The following is a 21,721-nucleotide window of genomic DNA, read 5'->3' as shown; positions in this document are numbered from 1 at the left end:
TTTTCAATTTTCCGTCTTATCGAATTTTTTTTTCTTACTAGAAACGAAAGTTCAAAAATTCGTGTTTGGAGAACTATATTAATAACTCCAATTCGTCGTCGTTCAGCAATTAACCGCTAGACGGCAGCACATTGATTGAAATTTGAATATAATATCATACGTCGAACTTTCGACGATACGCCAACAGGGTAAAGTTTAAATTATATTAACAATCCAGATTTGTTATTTCTTTTAAATTTGCTACTACGACCAATCAATATCAAGATTCTATAGTGTTTCAGATTAAGAATGCGTGAGTTTTGGCGACATCAGTTCTCATAGTAATCGAGGCTTAAGGCACTTCCTTTGGTTTTTTTTCTTCCGTGATTGCCACAGATGTATTTGTGTAATTTATTGTACTCTCAGCAAATTCGGTTCATATAGCATTCGCAGCATATTGGACTTTGTATCTATTGTTGAACATACAAAGTTGATACAAGCCAAAAAATAGATCGCGTGCCTTCCGGAGAATTCTTACGAACGCTCGTACCTTCCCTCGCAGCGGTTTTGGGTGAATTTCACTTTCCGAATTTCAATGGCACTTTTTGAGTGATTTTTGTAAAACCCTTTTTTCTTTTGATTTTAAGGTCTTAAACGTACAAATAAGTTCAAACAATGTCAATAATTATAAAATCACAGAAATATTTAAGTTAAACATAACAAAAAACGATATTTTAGGTCACACGAATGAAATTGCGGTAACACGAATGATTTTTCATAAACATAAGTGAGAAAGACGCACAGTAATGAGAAATTATTATTACAATATACATTTTATCGTTCACAAAAGACCATTTAACATATAACAAATATTTTAATATAACTTCTTGTATCAAAATCCTTCTCATCCATATAAGAGCATCTATCTATTACATATAGATAGATAGAATATTAATAAATAAATATTAATATATATTAATAAATAAATCTAAATAAGTATTTTGTTAATGTCATATAAACATTGTTGTACATCAATATATCATCACCACCATCAACATTATCATCATGATCACCATTATCATCAGCATCATCACCACCATCATCTAATCACCGCCGTCATCACCACCACTACGACCATCTAATTCTTATATTTCAAGTAAATGTTTGGCTTAACCATTAACCATTTGACTTAAAAGTAGACAAGAATGAGAGCGACAATAATGATATTTGGATACATTTTTAATTGTCAAGTGTGTAAAATATGCTGGACCGTTATAAAAGTGCATGGATTTTAAAGTTTCCTTTGTCTAATTGATGTACAATAAAGTTTATAAAACTATTACTTAATACTTATTTAGATAGATTGCTTTACATTTGAGAACGGTTTAGTCACTAGCGCTGAAATTGGTATTTAAGTCGATTTTTTGCTAAAACGGAAATGCACAGGTTACTTCACTGTGTACACTCCAATCCGACAGGAGCCCCTTCTCGCGTGTGCGAAGGATGAAGGTGATGCGGTATGAACATTTTGTTATTAGGAGGTTTTTAGGTAAATTGACACTAATGATAAGAAAAATTGAAACACATTTTGTGTTCCTAAGAAAACATGTTTGTTTGTAATAATTTGGAAAGTTACGGTATGTATTCAACGTGTAAGTTATTAGAGTTTATCCTCAATGGAAAATATTGCGATTTCCACGAGAGTTTAATTTTTTTCTTCTTTTCTTAAAATTAGGGCGACGTGGAACTGGCTCCCATAAATGAGAAATTGCCCACTTTTTAAATTTTTATGTATTACTGTGACGTAGTAAATTAGTCTTTTTATGTGTGACACAGACTAAGTAAGCAAGCAATCATATTAAATAAATAATGTTTAGCATTCATGTAATAACATGAAAGTTATTGAAAGGGACACATTTTTGGAGGTTATCTGAAAACGACCCGTTTTGAGGCAAAATTAACGCTTCCTTTACCATTCCGTCCGCGGCAATGTAATTTGTGCCTTAATTGGTACTTAGTACTTACTAGTTAATATTGTATTGTAAATAAATAATGAAAACTGACAAATATTCTTTACCGGTATAATCTATTACGGGTCAAAGTCAAAGAACCATTTATTCCATAAGTAAAATAAATTTACACTTGAAAACGTCACATTTAAGAACTACGGGATTAGTTCGTAAGATTTATAGCAATCAATTTAGATCGAATTTACGACATTAATTTCGAAAATAAATTTTAAACAATATTGAAACTTGTGTATTTTCTTTCACCCTTACATAATACCTTATTTGTTTCCTCTGCTCGCAAGTCTTTCCGCTCTTAACGAGTCGACACAACCTCAAATGGCTTTTGGTTGATTCCGCTTAGCAGTGAAAGTGTTGAATGAATGAATGAAATATTCTTTATTTCACATTAAAATTACAATGACAACACTGTAATGTAAGTGTCACAGTAGTAAGCTAATGTACAACAGGCCTTACTGCTAAGTAGCAATTTTTTCCAGGCAACCTTAGGATAAAACGAAATTTACCTTTAAGAGTACATATACCAAGATAGGTATATATCCACACGCAAAATAGGCGCCTCGGCGGCGTTGCGGACACTAGCCCGTTACACCAAGTACATATACCAACGATTTTCTTTATATCAACTGAACTAAATAGATCACGTATACTATAAGTATACCATATACACTTTAATTTCGTTGGAAAAAAATAAAATTCTGAAATAAAGCCCTGCCGCTCGACCCAAGCAAGATGAACCATCGTATTTACTACGTGAAAAATTTGAATTCAAGCTGAGGTAGTGTCAACTTTTAAGCTTTTTATACGATGTTAATTAAAATAAAAGTTTTTTAAAACGATATACAAATAAAATAGAAAGTCATTTACTGCCTACTATGGCGGTAAATATAGACGGGAGAGGCGAGACGCCGCCCACAGTGGTCGTTGAGCTCCTGCCATCCTGCGATACAATTAGCAACATAGGTAAGTATTTTAGGATTGATCCAATAAAATTTCCCTTTGACTTAGACCATTGAACTGTTCGAACGACCACGCGTTCACCATAACGTCATCACCAACGAGGCCTTGTCTATTCAGGAACAATATAAGTTCAAAAATGTTCCTGTTTCTTGAACGTAACTTTTTTTTATTGATTCTAAACGAACGCAACGTCAACGTAGTACTTGACGTTAACAAGCTGTTCCGTTCTATATAGAATTTTAAATGACACGATGTAGAAAATAGTTCGTTTTACCTGCCATTTTTTTGTTTATATTAATCTTCTATTTTAATTTTACATTTATGTATTGTTTTTTCAATATCCTACGGATTGTAAAATGCACAAATGAAAATTTCAATCATTATCATAAGCAATATCAAAATTTTGATGTAAAATTTGAATTATCGATAAAACGGAACGCAGTCCTGTAAAAATGGCCTCGCTTTTGAATGTTTTGCTGCGAAAATCCGCGAATTTGGCCAAAAATAAGGCCCTTTTGGCAAATTTACCAGCTGTTCACAATGTGAAGTGAGTTTATATAAGACATTTAAATTCCCAGCAATACAATTAGTTATATAATTTGTATATTTGTTGACAATAAAATTATGTAACTTAGGAGGTTATGATACGTATTTTTTGTAATTAAATTGTTTTGACTTGTTTCTCTTGATTTATTACATTTCTAATAACAACACTGTTCGTTGGTTAGTGTGGAATAGTGGCAGAATCTTTTCTTTTTTAATTCATTAATTTGCCATAGTAGGTACTTTGTTTTTTGGAGATTCGCACTTGTCGACTCGCTTGTTGAAAAGAGCGCTAACCGAAATTTGCACATAATAAACACTATAAAGCCTTAGCCTGAATTCTCTCTCGGGAATATTGATAAGAATACAACATTTTAATGTAGATCTAATCTACTCAAAACAAACATATAAAAACGAAGTATTTTAATATTTAATTTATTATCGAAAAACTGACAGACAGGCACTTAGAAAACTAAATAAATTTTCAAATTCTGATCATGAGTTTCCACATATAAAAATTAACAAAAAATGGGTGATGCTACAACCATCGTATCCTGAGCTCACTAAGTACAATCAACAGCAAAAGTAAATGACGGTCACTTAAACCACAAAACCTGTAATCTACAATTGCTACATGCATTCAAAGATTAATAGGTATGGTGAAATTAAAAAATATATATATATCCTGTTTCTTGGTTCTGTTTAACCAAATCATACTACAACAATTATTAATTGGTTCCACTTCCACTAAGAACGTTATTCTTACCACTAAATTCTAAAATATAACCTTTGAATTTAAAAATTTAGTCAGGAGGGATCCTGCAGTATTTTATTTGCACTGTGACATGGGGTTCTTTAAAAAATGAGTCCGCAGTGTTCCCAAAGACAGGCAATGCATAGGCTTGTGATCTAGTGGCATGACTAAAAGGCTAAATAATATGTGGCTATCTTGATAATATTATTTGTGGCTTTACAGAGATTTTCTCATTCTCCCAGCATGTGCATGGACTCTGTTATGGGCAGCACACCACTCTGAATCAATACCTATGTCACTTTTTTTAATAATAATAAACTTAGGAAATGAAACTATAAACGGAAAAATAGTTTCATTTCCTATGTGTAACAATCGCGAAAACCTAAGAACTCAATAATAAACTTATTCACTTCCCTAATAATTATTTATCTTCCCAAACTATGGTACCTATTTCATGTGACTGACAACCAAAATTTTGATTGATGACAGTTCTCATCGCAATGGCCATCGATGGATGCCAGACCAAGAATACCTGAAAGATTTCCAGGGGGCAGTCATGTACCCTGATGACATCACTGACCTTATCAGCCACCCACCTTATAGTGGTTAGTGTCACCGTGTAAATTATTATAGAGCAATTCGTAAGGTATGCTGACTTATTCTGGAGCTCAGTTGGGAGAGCGACACCTGAGTTAGGCGAAATTGTTGCTGGTTCGAGTCCAGCTGGATCAAAAGAATTATCCAGTCTTTCTATCAATTATAACAACAAATTAATGGAGTCCTTTCATAAAAAATTTATAAATAAGTATCACAATATATCTGCCGTCCAAATATCCAATTTAAATAGCAAAAAATAGAGCACAAAATTCTCTTTTAAAAATAGTTAAAATTAGTTAACTTATTCAACTTATCGGAACTTGTAATATTTGGAAACGGGAATAAACACGTTCACAAACAAATAGATATTTTTCACACCTACCTAGTTTCCCGACTGACTGACTCAATTATCGGAACTTACATGAAACAATTACAATATTCTAAAACTGGGTTATGGTATTTTATGATATTTAAAAAATATATTTTGTCACTTAGCCGCCATTTAGTCAGCGGACGGCAGATATGTTAAATGTAGTATAGTTATTAAACAAAGATTGAACACTTAGAAAAAATTCCTTAAGACCTTAGGAATTCTCCTATGTGCTTGTTGCAGATCATTGTTTTGATTTTTAACGAGATTTTTGCCATATTGCTGTCTGTGAGAAATCTATGAACGTTTTTCTAAGTGTCTAAGTATCTTTGTTTAATAATTATAACATAGTAGTGTAGTGATTTCCCAAAAAATAATGAATATCATGGCGGTGGAACATCCTCACATTCAATAAAACTTAATCACAATATATTAGAGATGAAACGGATATCCATAACTATCTGGTATCCGGCCAGATACCGGATAGTAGAACAATATCCGACCGGATACCGGATAGTAGGACAATGTCAGGCCGGATACCGGATGTTTAAAACTAAGAAAAATTGATTTATTTATATTAAATAGAATATACAGCAATTAAAGGATTGTTGACAATCTGTTTATTACTTGTAATTGAAAGAATTACGAAGTTAAAGATAACGTTATCTGTAAATTTAGTATACTCAAATTTCAATAAAGGCAAATTATGGTGGACGAGGACCAGTTTTTATGCATTAAGTGGTAAAAGTTAGTGATATTTATTTTCATAAATAGATTCAACTTTGCGATTCTTGTAGTGTTGACATTTTTCTGTTGTGTATTTGTTTGTATTATCGAATAAATGAATTTTTTTATAAAAACCAAGTGACCACTACAAATCAAATTGTCAATGTGAAAGTGCAATCATTCGCTAATCAATCAATCACGGCGATGCGCGCTGTAAACCCGATTGCGACATGTTAACGGCAGTGAGTCAGATATCCGGCTTCCGGATATCCGGGTATCCGGCCTAGGTGCTCGCCGGATATTCGGTATCCGGCCAAATCACTATCCGTTTCACCTTTACAATATATGGTTATAATTGAATGCACATAAGAGTAGGGTTGTGATCCTCGTGTTATACTTACCTGGTAGGCGAGTAGATAGGTATTTCATGGGGTGCTGAAACTGTGGTATTGTGTAGCGAGCTGGTTTCTGCAAATCGAAGTTTGGCGCCTATTCTTCGTGAGTGGGTCTTAGTTGTAACACCTGAGTTGCTCCAGGACTCTTCAGCTTGCTGAAGACTTGGAAATTACCTCGGAAGTCACTGATGGCACTGAAACTACCTACTTTATTTTAATAAGGAAATGTTTGTGGTTATTTGGCTGGATATTTGCTCTTAATAAACAAATAAGAATAAATATTTCTCAACATCTTAGGTAGGTGTTTGTATAGTCCATTCCAGTCCACTTTTTATTTTTATGGCTGCATAATGATATATATGAGATGATGATTTTGCCAATGTCAAGGTCGAAAGAAGAAACCATTGAGTTCTATTGAGACAAAAACCGGTATTGATGGATTGGTCCGCTCAGGTGAGAATTTAAAACAAAAGACTTCAGAAACATGTAACACAAATTTATAAGATATAGTTTAACTGGATGAATTTACATAGGGTAGAAATATGGGGGGAAAAACACTAAAGTAAAGAGGTTGAGAGGAATTTTGGGGATAATAAGTTATAAAGCGGGACAGATACATTACGGCAATAAAAAAAAATGTGTTCCAAGTTGTCTTCTTCTAGGCCGCATTCGCAAAAAAAACGCAAGCGCAAAAAAACAGGGTGCAAACATGACCAAAGCACAAACATATAGTAGTGGAAGTGGCATTTTGAGGCAAATTGCGGTATTTTAAAAACCAGGGCATCCATTAAAAGCTATCTCAACATGCGAACTATATGGGAGATTTCTGTATCTTTGCGCGCCTTCTTAGGGTCGTATTCCAGAACTCTACTCAATGCTCAAGTCAGGATTTGAGCAGACTTGAGTATGATATCAAGCACTGGAAATACGACCCTAAGGGCAAGGCCTTGAGAATGATTTTCAGTGTTCACTGCAATACTCAAGTCCTGACTTCAGTATTGAGTAGAGTTCTGGAATAACACCCTCAGGATTGTATTCTAGAACTCTACTCAATGCTCAAGTCAGGATTTGAGTATGGTTTAAAGCACTCGAAATCACACTCAAGTCCCTGCCATTAGGGTCGTATTTCCAGTGCTTGTGTTTCCAGTGAAATCCAGACTTGAGCATTGAGTAAAGTTCTAGAATACGACCCTTAGTCTTCTATGAACAGCACAGATAACAAAAAGCTGTAACCATCACTTCCCTCGCTCCATAAGCAATGAAAAGAACTAAATTAATTTTAAAAACATTTAAAGGAAAAGTTGTTTTTTATGTATTGCACAAATGCTTTCATAAAATCTTTGATTTTTTAATCTCAACTGCGTCTCCAAGTGCTTGTATAGATCGTATTGTCGATTTCAGCACGAATAGACGTAACTTACAATTTAGTTTAGATGAATAAAAGTTATAGTTAAGGAAGGAGCAGTCAGCCCTCGGATTTCCTAGTTTTTAATTAGTTCATAATTTTTTTGGGTATCATTTTATAGAAAGGAAGATAGCGGGCAGTGACCCCAAAGAGCTGATGTCCTGGTACATCGCATTTTTCCACCAGTCCATTTATAGACCAGCCCTCCATCCCGATATGTATTATGTATTGTATACTTCTTTATTGTCTCAAATAAAATAATATTAAAAGAATATTGAGTTCTCTTCCCGACTTTCATGTTTGTGGTTTGTGTAGGTCAAGTGATGCCATCAGAGAAGCATGTGAAGAACATGGTTCTGAACTTCGGACCTCAGCATCCGGCAGCTCACGGCGTGTTGCGTCTTGTGCTAGAACTCGATGGAGAGGTAACACATACTGTGCTAACTCGCTTTTTGATACTGTTGAATGCTTTGTAAGTGACGTAAGGGTAATTTATGACAACATATCGAGTTAGGTTTTCGCGATTGTTGCACATAGGAAATGAAACTATTAGAGATACATTTATTTGTAAGCATATACGGTAAATACAGTTCACATATTTAAGACTACTCTTATTGTTGTATGTATCGATGTAATCGAACATCTTTGACGTAAGCGTTTGGCGACACGCGCCGGCAGCCGCTTGTACTTTAGTGCATTTCAATAAGTCGTATAGATCGGGTGCATTCATAACTGTACTTAATATTTAACATAACATAATTTTAACTATTTTCTACAATAAAGATTACACATTTAAACCGTGTTTGCACGATCGACAACAAGAATCACCAATACCCCGAACACTTACAGTTCAGCGTGACGCACTAACAACATATTACATTAGGTATTTTTAATTGCGTAATACCAAAACAAAAACCAAAAAAAATATTTAGTAAAAAGGGGCACACAAACCAAAATAGTGAACAAATAGAGGGTCTCTGGCTACAAAATTTTCAAAATCTCAAAAATTTCATGTACATTTTAAAAACAATTTATCATAAGCCATTCAAATGGTACTTTCTTAAATCTAGATTCTTTTTTTTCTGGATGTAAATGTGGTGACGGCTTACAGTTCAATAATTTTTAATCTTTGTAATTTATTTGGGAAACTGATAAAATCAATTAAAAAAATAACATTCGAAAGAAAACTAATGTATCGTTTTTAAATTAATTTTAATTTATTTATATTTAGCACCAAGCACATAGTTTAAAAATAATGTATTCTGTCAGTTTCTCACAAATCACAATAAGCCACTTTTGTCATTGAGAGTGCGACATATGGGTTGATACAGAATCCTGATCTTTCAGACGGTCCGCGCAGCCGATCCCCACATCGGCCTCCTGCACCGCGGCACAGAGAAGCTTATCGAGTACAAAACCTATACGCAAGCGTTGCCCTATTTCGATCGCCTGGACTACGTGTCTATGATGTGCAACGAACAGTGCTACAGTCTTGCGGTCGAAAAGCTCTTGAATATCGATATCCCAATCAGAGCTAAGTACATTAGAAGTGAGTACCTCTTTTGATACTTTAAAGTATGTGAAATATGATTTACTGTCTATACTCTAGCCAACTTTGACATGTTTAGAATGATTATTAACGCAAAGATCGAACACACAGAAAAAAAGTCCTTCGGATTTGAACCGACGTCTTCTAGCATACCGTGCTAAAGATTGATTTAGATTAAAGATTGAGAGAAGACCTTGATTCGAATCCGGCCGGATCGAAGGAATTTTTTTCTGAGTGTTCGATCTTTGTATTAATAATAATAACAAAGTAGTGGAGTAATTTCACATAAAAAATAATTGAATATCAATTCAATAAAAATTTAAATATTCAGAATGTTTATTAACAAAAACATTGCGATATTTTAAAATTTTATTGAATGGATATTCAATTATTTTTAAGTGAAGTCACTGCACTACTTTGTTATAATTATTAATACAATACTACTCGAACTATAAATGTTTGCAATCTCTCCCTTCAAATGAAAAAATCATTAGGGTTGACACAGTTTTATAAATAATTAATTACTGATCTCATCCATCATCAATTACCTATTCCGAACTTGAATAGAAATGTTTGCGATCTCTCCCTTCAAATGAAAGAATCATTAGGGTCGACACAGCTTTATGAATAATTAAGTACTGACCGTTACTTGATATCATAGACAAACAATACTTCGGACTTCTATTTAAAGCGCAGGCCTTACCGCGAACGAAGCTAGCTAACCTAGCTTAGCTCACGTAGTTGCATGCAAAGGTAACCTAAGAAAATACGTAGTGACTGTGGATACGTGCGGGGGTGAAGGGCGGCAAAAGGGCGACTTATTTTATATACTGCCCTCTGCTAGCTAAAATGCGACTAAGTGACAAAACAATTTTTTGACCACCATATTGAAACCATAACCCAGTTTTAGAATATTGAAATTTTGTAATGATATTTCAGCTATGCATCGTTAGGGTAAGTTCAGATAAGTTCACGTGGAACCAATTTTAACTATTTTTAAAAGAAAATTTTGTGCTCTATCTTTTGCTATTTAAAACGGATATTTGACCGTTTGTCTCTTAGCCGTTTTTTCGTTAGTGGACGGCAGCTTAGCTAGCGGGATCTTTGGGTTAGGATTAGTTAGCTCGGTGTTAAGTTATTAAGGCGCGTTCCCACTATGTCGTCACGTTTTATTATCGTTGGACGACTGTCGTGTCTAGCCTGTTCCCATATCACGACTATCTGTCGTGGACGATTTTTTATCGTTGAACGACTGTCGTGACTAGCTATTCCCACTAGATCGTGATGACAATTTATCGTTTCACGACAGCCTCCTTGCCCATCTCTGGCTACGACCCAACGCTACTGCAAATCGAGCAGAGGGCGCGGGGTACGAGAGGGGAGGGCAGGGAACAGAATACGTGCGGACAGCGATAAATAAAACGTGACGATAATAGGAGCTGCGACAATCTGTCGTCACGTTTTTATCGTCTGACGACTGTCGTTCTAACTGTTCCCACTGTGACGACAGTTTCTCATTGTAACGATAATAAATCGTGAACGACAGTTCATCGTGTCGTGCTATATGTGAACAACTTCATTTAAATATACAAGCCACGACACTGTAAACTGCACGACAATCTGTCGTCACGACATAGTGGGTTCGCGGTATGAGCTCTGGCTACGTGAGCTGAGCTAAGTTTGCTTCGTTCGCAGCGTGAACTGCGCATTAGGCTCACGCTTTTCCATAGTCTAGAAGGTTTTGAATTTTTAAATGGTATAGGCGGTATTACCGGCAATGGCACAGTCGGCCGGGGTCAAGGACTCAAGTTCAAGAACCAGTGAACAATATCAGCCGCATCGAACACTGTACTTGTACTGGAAGCGACACGTCAGAGAAATCCAACCGCCTCAAATTGTCATTTAGGCTACACAAATAACAATTGGTATAATTTCAGTGACGTTTCTCAATTTCGGCTTTCACCCCTATAATATTATTTTAATTTAAACCGACTTCAAGAAAAGGAGGAGGTTCTCATCCGGCTATTTTTTTGTTGTATGTATGTTTTACGATAACTACGTGAATCGATTTTGATGATCCACCTCGAATGGTGGCAAGCTATGACTTTTGATGTAGATTTTTTTAGTACTCTGCACTGAGATTATTATTATTGTATCCAACAGCTCTATTCGCGGAACTAACCCGCATACTGAATCACATAATGGCGGTGGGTACGCATGCGCTGGACGTCGGCGCACTCACGCCTTTCTTCTGGCTGTTCGAGGAGCGAGAGAAGATGATGGAGTTCTACGAGCGTGTCAGCGGGGCCCGGATGCACGCCGCCTACATCAGACCCGGCGGAGTGGCATTGGTGAGTGGACACGCGGCTACTTTGAGAAATAACGCAAATTCGAATACGCGGTACTAAAACGCAGTTAGCGTTGAAGGTTAAGTAGACGACCTCGGTGGCCTAACGTTATACCGAATAATAACTTCGCTCAGTATCTATTGGCATAATAAACCACTAGTTTATGTAACTGTTACATAATGAAAGGCATTTAAAATACGAGTGTGGGTTTATGTAACCATGTACGTGATTATGTACAGTTACATACACTGCTTTATCTACACACGTATTATAAGCTCTCTGTGATGTGTTCAGGAACCGCATGTTGCGATTGGCGAAATGGCGTCAAATAAAAACTTTTCTCACGCATTACACAACCGTAGCAGTCTTTATTTTTAATTCACAGACAAACTAGAATCGGCCCCAACCATCATATCGTGCGATAATCAAGTAACGTAACGAAATTTGCGAAAATTGTTTGCTATTGACATTTCATTTCGATTAAAACTTCATCTCGACTGATATTAGAATTGAGGTCCAATCAAATTGTTTTGTTTTTCACAGATGTTCGAAATTTGAATGTAATGAAGCAATAGTAACATTTTCACAGATAAGAAATTTGTTCTAACAAAACTGTTTACCTTTATGCTGGTCGTAATATGCGGTTTTTGAACACTTTATAGAGGGTTTATGATATGTGTGTAGATAAAATACTTTGCCGTTGCGTCTTCACTTGTTGTACAAATGTATTCCTCCAAATAAAGATAAAAACAATGTCTACCTACCTATAAGTATAATAATAGAATAGAATAGAATAGACATTTATTGCAATGCCACAACACATAGATACAAAAAAAAAATATTGATACCACTTAGACAAGCAAAACAAAATAAAAAGACGTAATAAACAAAATTAAAATAAAATGAAATAAGACAATAACAAACAAAGAGCAAAACAGAAAAATACTAAATATAACAACTACAAATGTTGTACTGTCATGTGTGCGGTTGTGGCGTACGCAAAAAGACTTCATTCAGCTTATGCCACAGCCGCAATTGACTGTGGCGCTGGTTTTCAATGAGCCCTGAGCTGAGTGTGTCGCAAAAAAAAAGTATTTTCTTTTTAATATTTTGTATTAGTTCGTTCGTAACAGAAAGGACGAATGGCATCGAGACAAACCCAAGTAGGGTTTGACGGTGCTTTATAATATTTATGTATACTTTTTTCTTAAAACAATAAAAAAAAAAATAAACTAGTGGAGGCTCTGGTTCCTTCTAGAAGGAAGGGGATTCTTTCCCTCTGTCGAATACTCTTGTCTGATAAGTCTGAATGTATACGTATGGTGATGGATGGAAGAACATTTTGAATAATTGTATGATGTTTTGCGAGAAGAATAAATACGAGTCCACCTGTCCATGAATATTGTCTTACATATTTTATCATGCTTTTTGTTTTATTATTCTTTTTGTTTTGTTACATTTTATTCTTGCTAATTACTGTAATTGGATATGTCCATTGTAATTAGAATAAATAATAAAAAAAATCTTATATCTGTAGGTACGAGATAGAGGACTTTTAAGTCCATATTTTTTTATTTAAAAATTTTTACTAACAATGGTAAAAAAAACATTAAGTCATAACGTCGTTATTATTTAACATATTTTATTCTTACATGCCTAATTAAGAACCTCATTCTCCTTACAACGTTCTGTAGTAAAAATTGCTATTATATATTGCTTCAAGATTCTTTACCTCTCATCTACAGATATAAAATTTAATAGTAATTTTTAAGGATATGCCTCTTGGTCTAATGGACGACATCTACGAGTTCTCTAGCAAGTTCGCCGAGCGGCTCGACGAGGTCGAAGATGTTTTAACCACCAATCGCATCTGGGTACAGAGGACGAAGGACATTGGGATCGTCACTGCTCAGGACGCGTTGAATTATGGATTTAGGTACGAGTAAACCCATTTATAAGTCCCACTACCGGGCATGAGTCTCCTCTGAGGCTAGGGTTTAGGCCATGGTGAATTTTAAATTAAATTTCGCCCATAAAATCATCAGTTGAATCCTCATTAACATTAATTATTAATTCTTGAGTACACAAACTGTCAAACGCACTAAACTAAATCCATACTACAATAAATAAATACTAAATCACGACTTTTTTTAGTGTAATCAGATCTAAGCTAGGTGTTGTGGCTCTCGAGATTGAGAAATGGTGTCGCTGGAATAAGCTTCTTCTAGCGTGGACTGAGCAACACCCTTACAACCTTTGAACGGCGGACCGACTAAATCTAGTTTTTTGCGACTAGAACAAACTAGATAGCGACATTTTTTCTGGCTAGTCAAATTTCCAAAACTCGACCATGGAATAACATCACGCTGGAATAAGACACGCATATTTTTAAATGTATAATGCTTCGATAGGTGCAGTCTAGTCTTGCTGAAAACATACGTTACTAATTTAAAAAACCAACCTCAAAAGACACTCATCCCCTAGTTTGCCACCCTTAGAGGTGGAATATTTTCTTGAAATTTAAATGGGACCACATCTGAGGTACCCTCTTTCTAACAAAAAAAGAATCATCAAAAAATTGGTTCACAAATGGCGAAGCTATCGCGTAACATACATACAAAAAAGAATTGAGAACCTCTTCCTTTTTTGAAGTCGGTTAAAAGATACGTATAATACAGGAACTTAGCTTGAGTCCAGCTAATTGGCTGTCTGGTATATTAATTTGTTATTAATCTTCTATTTTAGTGGTGTAATGCTCCGGGGTTCGGGTATCAAGTGGGATTTGCGCAAAACTCAGCCCTATGACGCTTACCATCTGGTCGAATTCGACGTGCCCATCGGTACTAATGGAGATTGCTACGACAGGTCTGTATTACCATGCCCAATAAGTATTACCATTTAAATCAGCAAGTCAATAAAATATCTATTTCTATCATAGTTGTTACCATGGACCATCGAGTATATAACCAGAAATAGAGACATTGACAACTGCGTTCCGATTGGCCAGCTCGAATTCGAAACAATTGACGGATGTCGTCAATTGTTATCACTTCAAATCGACCAATTCAACTTGAGCTTTGTTACAATGGGCGAAAATTGAAAAATTACTGATTTAATATTTAATTACCGATGAAATGTGATTCCGTTTGTTTTGAAAAAAAAACTTAAAAATTATTTTTTTTGTTAGAAAAATGTAATATCTTGCAGGTATTTGTGCCGCGTGGAGGAGATGCGCGAATCCCTCCGCATCATCGATCAGTGCTTGAACCAGATGCCTCCAGGCGAGATCAAAACCGACGACGCAAAACTCTGCCCTCCCTCAAGAGAGGAGATGAAGGTATGGCGTAATTTCCATTGAAATTTAAACCTAAAGGCGGAGACTGACCGTATCATTAATAATAGCGCGCACACACTCGTAGCTTCCTCGGACACCCTGTATCGCGGGTGCCATGGACACACAGACAACCACAAACTACACCCAAACTCACGAGATAAATAAATGTAGGCCATACAAATATATTTTTCGACCCGGGACCTCTGCGTGGCATGCAGTCCAGCATGGTAACCGTTCGGCCACGGAACCAGTTAAATTTCTAATTATTTAATTTGGTTAAAAAGTTAAAAAATAAGACAGGACAAAATTTTCTGTCGTAGTAACTCGTTTCATATTGGTAAATGTCAATTACTGGGTGTTCATTATTGGCGGGTGTCGATGACTGGTTAGTTAATTAGTCGATTATTTGGTGTTCATCGTCAATGGAGATTTAGAGAAATAAGTTTAGGTTAATAGTATTTTTTATGAAACATACTAAAGCATAATCTTTCTTGGTGATTATATATATGTCAAGTACTAACTAATCACTATTGATGTACGTCATTTACCTACCAATAAATGGACGTCGGGTATGCGCTTAAAAGTGCCGCACCTGTAGCTATATCGCATATCTATATCGCATAATATAATAATCGCATACAGAGCGTCAATCGCGCAATAGTCTTCGTTCGTTCGAGTGACAGTGCGGTTGTCAATCATGCGCCTTTCAATTGTTGCAAGCAAAATTAGGCAGTACTGCAATGACATTACAATTTAAATTCAACGTTTTAGCTTTTTCATATTCCTTTACTTGTCACTTTTAAATAGGTTTTTGTCAATTTTAAATACGTTTAAATAGGTTGACTTGGGACATTTTTTTCGTGGTTTTTGTATTAGACCCGTCGTCCATTTATTTAGTCAAAGCATATAATAATAACTTGTAAAAATTACTGCAGTAAAGTGTGAAAACAGGATTTTGTATCATACTTTCACTAAACAAATATATTGTGTTATCATAGTTGTCATTTAAAAGTGTTATTTTGTACAGTTTTATAGTATTTAGTTTATATATAACTGAATCATAAATATAAATTACAAAAGCACACGAAATAATGAAATAGCTAACTGTCCTTTTTCTACTCATTGCATGCTCAAAAGATGGAAAGAGACCCATTACATCAGTTTCAAGAAGCTTATATAAACTTCTTGGTCATTTTCAGTTGTTTGAACCACAAGCGATTGAAATATTTAGAACAAAGAAACTGTAGAGCTGCTTTGATTTTAATCCTATTATTAAAATGATTTTTTTATTAAACGTTAGCAATAACTAACAAAATATTGTTGTACTCGTTTTACGGCATGGGATTACCTATCAGAAATAGGCGCCTTGACGTCGATTTGCGGACACCAGCCTGTTACACCAAGTACCAAGTACCTATCAGAAGTCAGAAAATACATTTGCCCGAAATAACATTACCTCGAATTTTCATAATATGTTTTTACGAAGATTACAAAACAAAAGGTAATTTTGTCTATGTAAAAAGCATCAAAATTCCTCGAAAGCGTAACGGTTTTGTTATAAATCGGAATTACGGATATTTGAGTTTACGTTTAGTTAGAATATCGGTACATTTCTTATAGTACACGCTTATTTTCACATTTGTAGTAATATTTGTATGTATGTATCAGCCCAACTTTTTATTATACCATTAAGTGAATTTGTACAAAATTCGACATAATAATATATATATAAAATTTAATTAATATTTACGAGAAAGGCTGTTCCATTACTCTTGTGTTCAAGTAATTTTCAGTCGAGGCTAAATATGGTGCATTTTGTTAAGTTTCCAGTAGAAGCTGAATATGATGTTTTTGGGCCCTTAAATTGTTGTAAGCAAATTTAAGCAGTACTGCAATGACGTTACAATTTAAATTAAATGTTTTAGTTTTTTATATTTCGTTACATGTCACTACGTTTGTATAGGTTAACCTCGGACATTTTTTTCGTGGTTTTTGTATTAGACCCAATGTCCATATGTTGGTAGGTCAATGATGTACGTCCAAAAACAAAAATGTTATTTCAAGTTTAAAAACACACCACTACCCTTTAAATGACGATCATTGGCACCACCACCTTAGGGTGCGTACAGATCTAGCAAATGCGCTGTGAACGCGCTGCATGAGCGTTGCGTGCGCGCTGCTCGCGTGCTGCATACGTGCAATTAAATACATGTTCATTACACAACGTGTACAGTTGGCGAGCCTTTCACGGACAGGCGCATTTGTGGCGTATCTCCAGATCTGACGTCACAATTGCCACCGAATTCCCGATTCCGGAATCCCTTTGAGGTGTTACGTCGGGCCTCAATTTTACGTACTTTTTTTTTATTGAAAAGAAGGTACCTCAGTCAGTGGTCCCATTCGAATTTGAAGAAAATATTTCACCCATTTCCCGTTATTTCAATAAAACTTGGCAAATACGTACATGTGCTTCCACAAACTTTCGATGTCGGTTTTTTGCAACGAGTATATAACCAGAAGTAGAGACGAAATGTCATTTAATTTGTTTGAAAACTATTCTGCCATATCATTACTGTGACAACTGCACTCCGATTGGCCAGCCCGAATTCGAAACAATTGACAGGTGTCGTAGATTGTTTCATTCCTTATTTCGTCTCTATTTCTGGTTATATACTCGATGGTTTTTTATTACAAAAAAAGTATGAAAAAATATTTTATTGCACAAGTTAGATAATTATATGTCTGTAACTTGCATTTGACATTATGGTTGATATAAGTAAATGATTATTATTGCAGACTTCCATGGAAGCCCTCATCCACCACTTCAAGCTGTTCACGCAGGGCTACCAAGTGCCCCCCGGCAGCACCTACACGGCCATAGAGGCGCCCAAGGGAGAGTTCGGGGTGTACCTCGTGTCCGATGGCAGCTCCAAACCTTACAGGTAGCTTTGTATTTGTTTTTACACACATTTATTACATACAAAACAACATATAACGATAAGAGGTTTTTTGTTGAACAGTATAATAAGAAGTCGATAACCTAAAAAGGCCTAGGGCGTGGTTTGTGCCTCTCTCCTTTGTGTCGTACGAAATAAGTATAATCTCGCGTAATACCAAGAACCCTAAAGTAAGTCACGATTGAATGAGCTACTGTGCATTGTAAAATATTTATGTTAATAAAGTATTTGATAATACAATTGACATTGATGATGAATATGGTTGAAAAACTTAGACGTTTGATGCAACACATTTTTGTTTACAGATGCAAAATCAAGGCCCCCGGCTTCGCTCACCTAGCAGCTCTAGAGAAAATCGGCAAAAACTCCATGTTAGCCGATATAGTCGCGATCATAGGCACACTCGACGTCGTGTTCGGCGAGATTGACCGATAAAAAACCGATAACTTGCTTTTTAAAAACCATTAAATACCAGGTAAAACCAGAAAAATACCAAGTAGTACTAAGAAGTACCATTGTAAAGAAGCTGGTTTTATCTCATTCTCGGTTTAGTTCGTAAGGTTTATAGCAATCAATGTAGATCACTGTACATTATTAATTTTTAAGAAATAAAAAATAAATTATTGGTCAAATTGTTTGTATAGATCTTTACATACCCATGTCACTATTACGCTCGCTAGATCCTATTGAGGTATTATCACTTCCTCCTTTTCACCTCTTCGTATGCTTACTTATAATATATATATTTTTTGAAACGTAATAGTAATATGTTAAAAAATAACAATATTTTGTTTTATAAAAATTTTTAACTTCCATCTATATTGTTTTACTCATGGATACAACACTATTATCGCACTACGATGTGGTAGTACGATAGGAACTTACACCTTCAGCGCCAAGGGCCTCCGAGGCAAAAATCGTCGGAATCATTAAAAAATTACTTATGTAGTAATAAAATGTGATTCTACTGCCTAACTGCCTCCGTAGCCGAACGGATACCATGCCGGACTGCCATAAAAACAAATTACTTTCCTGTATATTCACTCTTCAAGTGTCTAGGGATCAAGTACGTTTTTGCTTACTGTTACTGAATTTTTTTGGGTATCAATTACACATCGAGCACATAACCAGAAATAGAGACGAAATGTCATTTGATTCGTTGAAAACTATTCTGCCAAATCATTACGGTGACAACTGCGCTCCGATTGGCCAGCCCGAATTCGAAACAAATGACGGGTGTCATCAATTGTTTCATTTCAAATCGACCAGTTTAACTTAACTGCCTCTGTGGCCGAACAGTTACGATGTCGGTCTGCCACGCAGAGGTCCCAGTTTCGATTCCCGGGCCGGGGGAAATAGTTGTATGGCCTACAATTATTTCTCTCGTGAGCTTGGGTGTAATTTGTGTTTGTCTATGTGTGTCCATGGCACCCGCGACACAGGGTTTCCCTAGTGCGGGGCTATGTTGAGTGTGTGCGCTATTTATTTATTTATTTATAGGGTGTGGAATTAACATTACGAACCTCCCTCCCCTTGTGCCACTTTCTTCGTTTTTTTAGTCGTATCAGGCACTAGACACTAGCCTAGGAGTTTTTTTCATACATTTTGCTAAATGTAGCTAAAATATAATAAATATAAGCACTATATAGCCAGGGATACAAAAGCCTGGGACAAAAATATTGGGTGTATATCAGGGTATACACGTGGCGGTGAACGTGTTAAAAAATGCCCACCTTACAACCAGTGCGTGGTTTGCTTAGTGGTGCGACGGTTACCGCAGGATTTCATTTATGCTTATTTTAGTAATGGATAATAGTGCACAATAATAAAAGCTGTTTCACATTGTCCTTGTCTACAATTTTTTTCTTTATTTACTTTTGTTGTAACTTGTTACTGGCTACGAGCCACACGGAAGGAAAAAACAATGGAAGTTCTATAAGCCTCGATAACTATGAGAACCGAGGTCGCCAAAGTCACAGATTCGTAATTTGAAACACAATAAAATCTTGATATTGATTGGTCGTAATTTCAAATTTAAAAAGAAATAGTGGATTGTTAATATAATTTAAACTTTACTCTGTTGGCACAAAGTTTAATACTATCAAGACCAATTATTACTAGTTACGTTTTGATATTATATTAAAATTTCAATCAATGTGCTGCCATCTATGGGTTTATTGCTGAACGACGACGAATTGGAGATATTAATTTAGATCTCCAAACCAGAAGCGACCTTATTGCAGGGTCATAAGCTTTCGTTTCTTGTAACAAAAAAAATATTTCGATAAAGAGGAAATTGAAAAATTATTAAAATAAGAATTTCCGATGATATAAATTAACATCACAGGTAATTTTTTTTGGGCACGGCTATCATTTAGGATTTTTAGAGAATTAGCACGAAAGAATAACACAACCATACCATACGAAACGAAATTGCGGACTGAGGTCAGATAGGTCTTTCGAGACCTATAGTTGGCACGCGTCAGACGCTAACTAACCATTTCTACAGTATTTATTGTTCTGTGACGAGCCCAATAATTTACTCGTAAAACTAAGACCGTTGGCTCTACCTCTAAATGAGTATACATCTAAAATTAAAACAAAGGTTTATTTCTTAAAATTATAATTTATTCTTAGAACAAAACGCACCTACGGTGAAACACAGACGTTATAAGCAAAAGCAGACACCACACGTTCCACAGATGACAAAATGTTATTGATATAGAATAACTTATTATTTAAGAGCTGTAACACTAACCACTGGATCGAGTTGCTACGAGTGCCATATTTAGTACAAGAACCACTGGATCGAATTGCATCATGTTTGGTAGAGTAGCCAACGAGATCACAAACGCGATGATTTAAACTATCCAGGGCATGGAATCCGATGCTTAGTGCTTACAATAATAAAAAAACAAAAATGCTTCGATTTCTGTTTCCCGTGTTGGATGCAGAGAGATGAAGGCAGTCGTTGACAGTGGAAAAGGGTAGACAATATACGTCTGTTAATAAAGCTGTCAGTCATCTGCCGTCGGCTCTTATGAGGATTTGGTTTCCATTGTCTAAGCGTTGGTTAGTCAACCCATGACCATAATAATCATTTAGTGAATAACCACAACTCTTAAATCTTATATTTAAGAGCCGTTCAAATGTGTGGCCCTAAAATCAAATTACTTTCCTGTATATACACTCTTCAAGTGTCTAGGGATCAAGTACGTTTTTGCTTACTGTTACTGAATTTTTTTTTACACCAATGGCCTTTTTTTGGGTATCAATTACACATCGAGTACATAACCAGAAATAGAGACGAAATGTCATTTGATTCGTTGAAAACTATTCTGCCAAATCATTACGGTGACAACTGCCAGCCCGAAATCGAAACAAATGACGGGTGTCATCAATTGTTTCACTTCAAATCGACCAGTTTAACTTAACTGCCTCCGTGGCCGAACAGTTACCATGTCGGACTGCCACGCAAAGGTCCTAGGTTCGATTCCCAAGCCGGGAAAAATATGTGTATGACCTACATTTATTTCTCTCGTGAGTTTGGGTGTTATTTGTGGTTGTCTATGTGTGTGTCCATGGCACCCGCGACACAGAGTTTCCCTAGTGCGGGGCGCGGGGCTATGTTGAATGTGTGTGTGTATTATTATTATTATTATAACACTTCATCATCATTTCAGTCGAAAGACGTCCACTACTGGACATAGGCCTTCCCGACCAAATCGCCACAACGATCGCTCTTGTGCTGATTGCATCCAGCAGATTTCCGAAACC

At 35.8% G+C, this 21,721-nt stretch overlaps 1 protein-coding gene across 1 annotated transcript; it reads left to right on the top strand.

The window, feature by feature from the left end:
- The first annotated feature begins 3,406 nt into the window (after positions 1-3,406).
- On the top strand, positions 3,407-18,562 carry LOC113232185 (NADH-ubiquinone oxidoreductase 49 kDa subunit-like). The gene is made up of 10 exons (XM_026466826.1): positions 3,407-3,513; positions 4,753-4,868; positions 8,072-8,181; positions 9,104-9,305; positions 11,469-11,656; positions 13,426-13,589; positions 14,399-14,518; positions 14,861-14,990; positions 17,784-17,929; positions 18,250-18,562. The coding sequence occupies exons 1-10, from the start codon at positions 3,419-3,421 to the stop codon at positions 18,377-18,379; spliced, it is 1,401 nt and encodes a 466-aa protein (XP_026322611.1). The 5' UTR covers positions 3,407-3,418; the 3' UTR covers positions 18,380-18,562.
- The last annotated feature ends 3,159 nt before the right edge of the window (positions 18,563-21,721 follow it).

Source organism: Hyposmocoma kahamanoa, unplaced genomic scaffold (assembly GCF_003589595.1).
Source record: "Hyposmocoma kahamanoa isolate Upper Pololo Valley unplaced genomic scaffold, ASM358959v1 67, whole genome shotgun sequence".
In the NCBI taxonomy this organism is placed as follows: Eukaryota; Metazoa; Arthropoda; class Insecta; order Lepidoptera; family Cosmopterigidae; genus Hyposmocoma; species Hyposmocoma kahamanoa.
This window is presented reverse-complemented; position numbering and strand designations above follow the sequence as displayed.

Coding starts and splice junctions, on each gene's coding strand:
- LOC113232185 (XM_026466826.1), top strand. CDS start 3,419: ATGGCCTCGCTTTTGAATGTTTTGCTGCGAAAATCCGCGAATTTGGCC. Junction 13,590..14,398: donor GCGTTGAATTATGGATTTAG/GTACGAGTAAAC, acceptor CTTCTATTTTAG/TGGTGTAATGCTCCGGGGTT. Junction 17,930..18,249: donor GGCAGCTCCAAACCTTACAG/GTAGCTTTGTAT, acceptor TTTTGTTTACAG/ATGCAAAATCAAGGCCCCCG.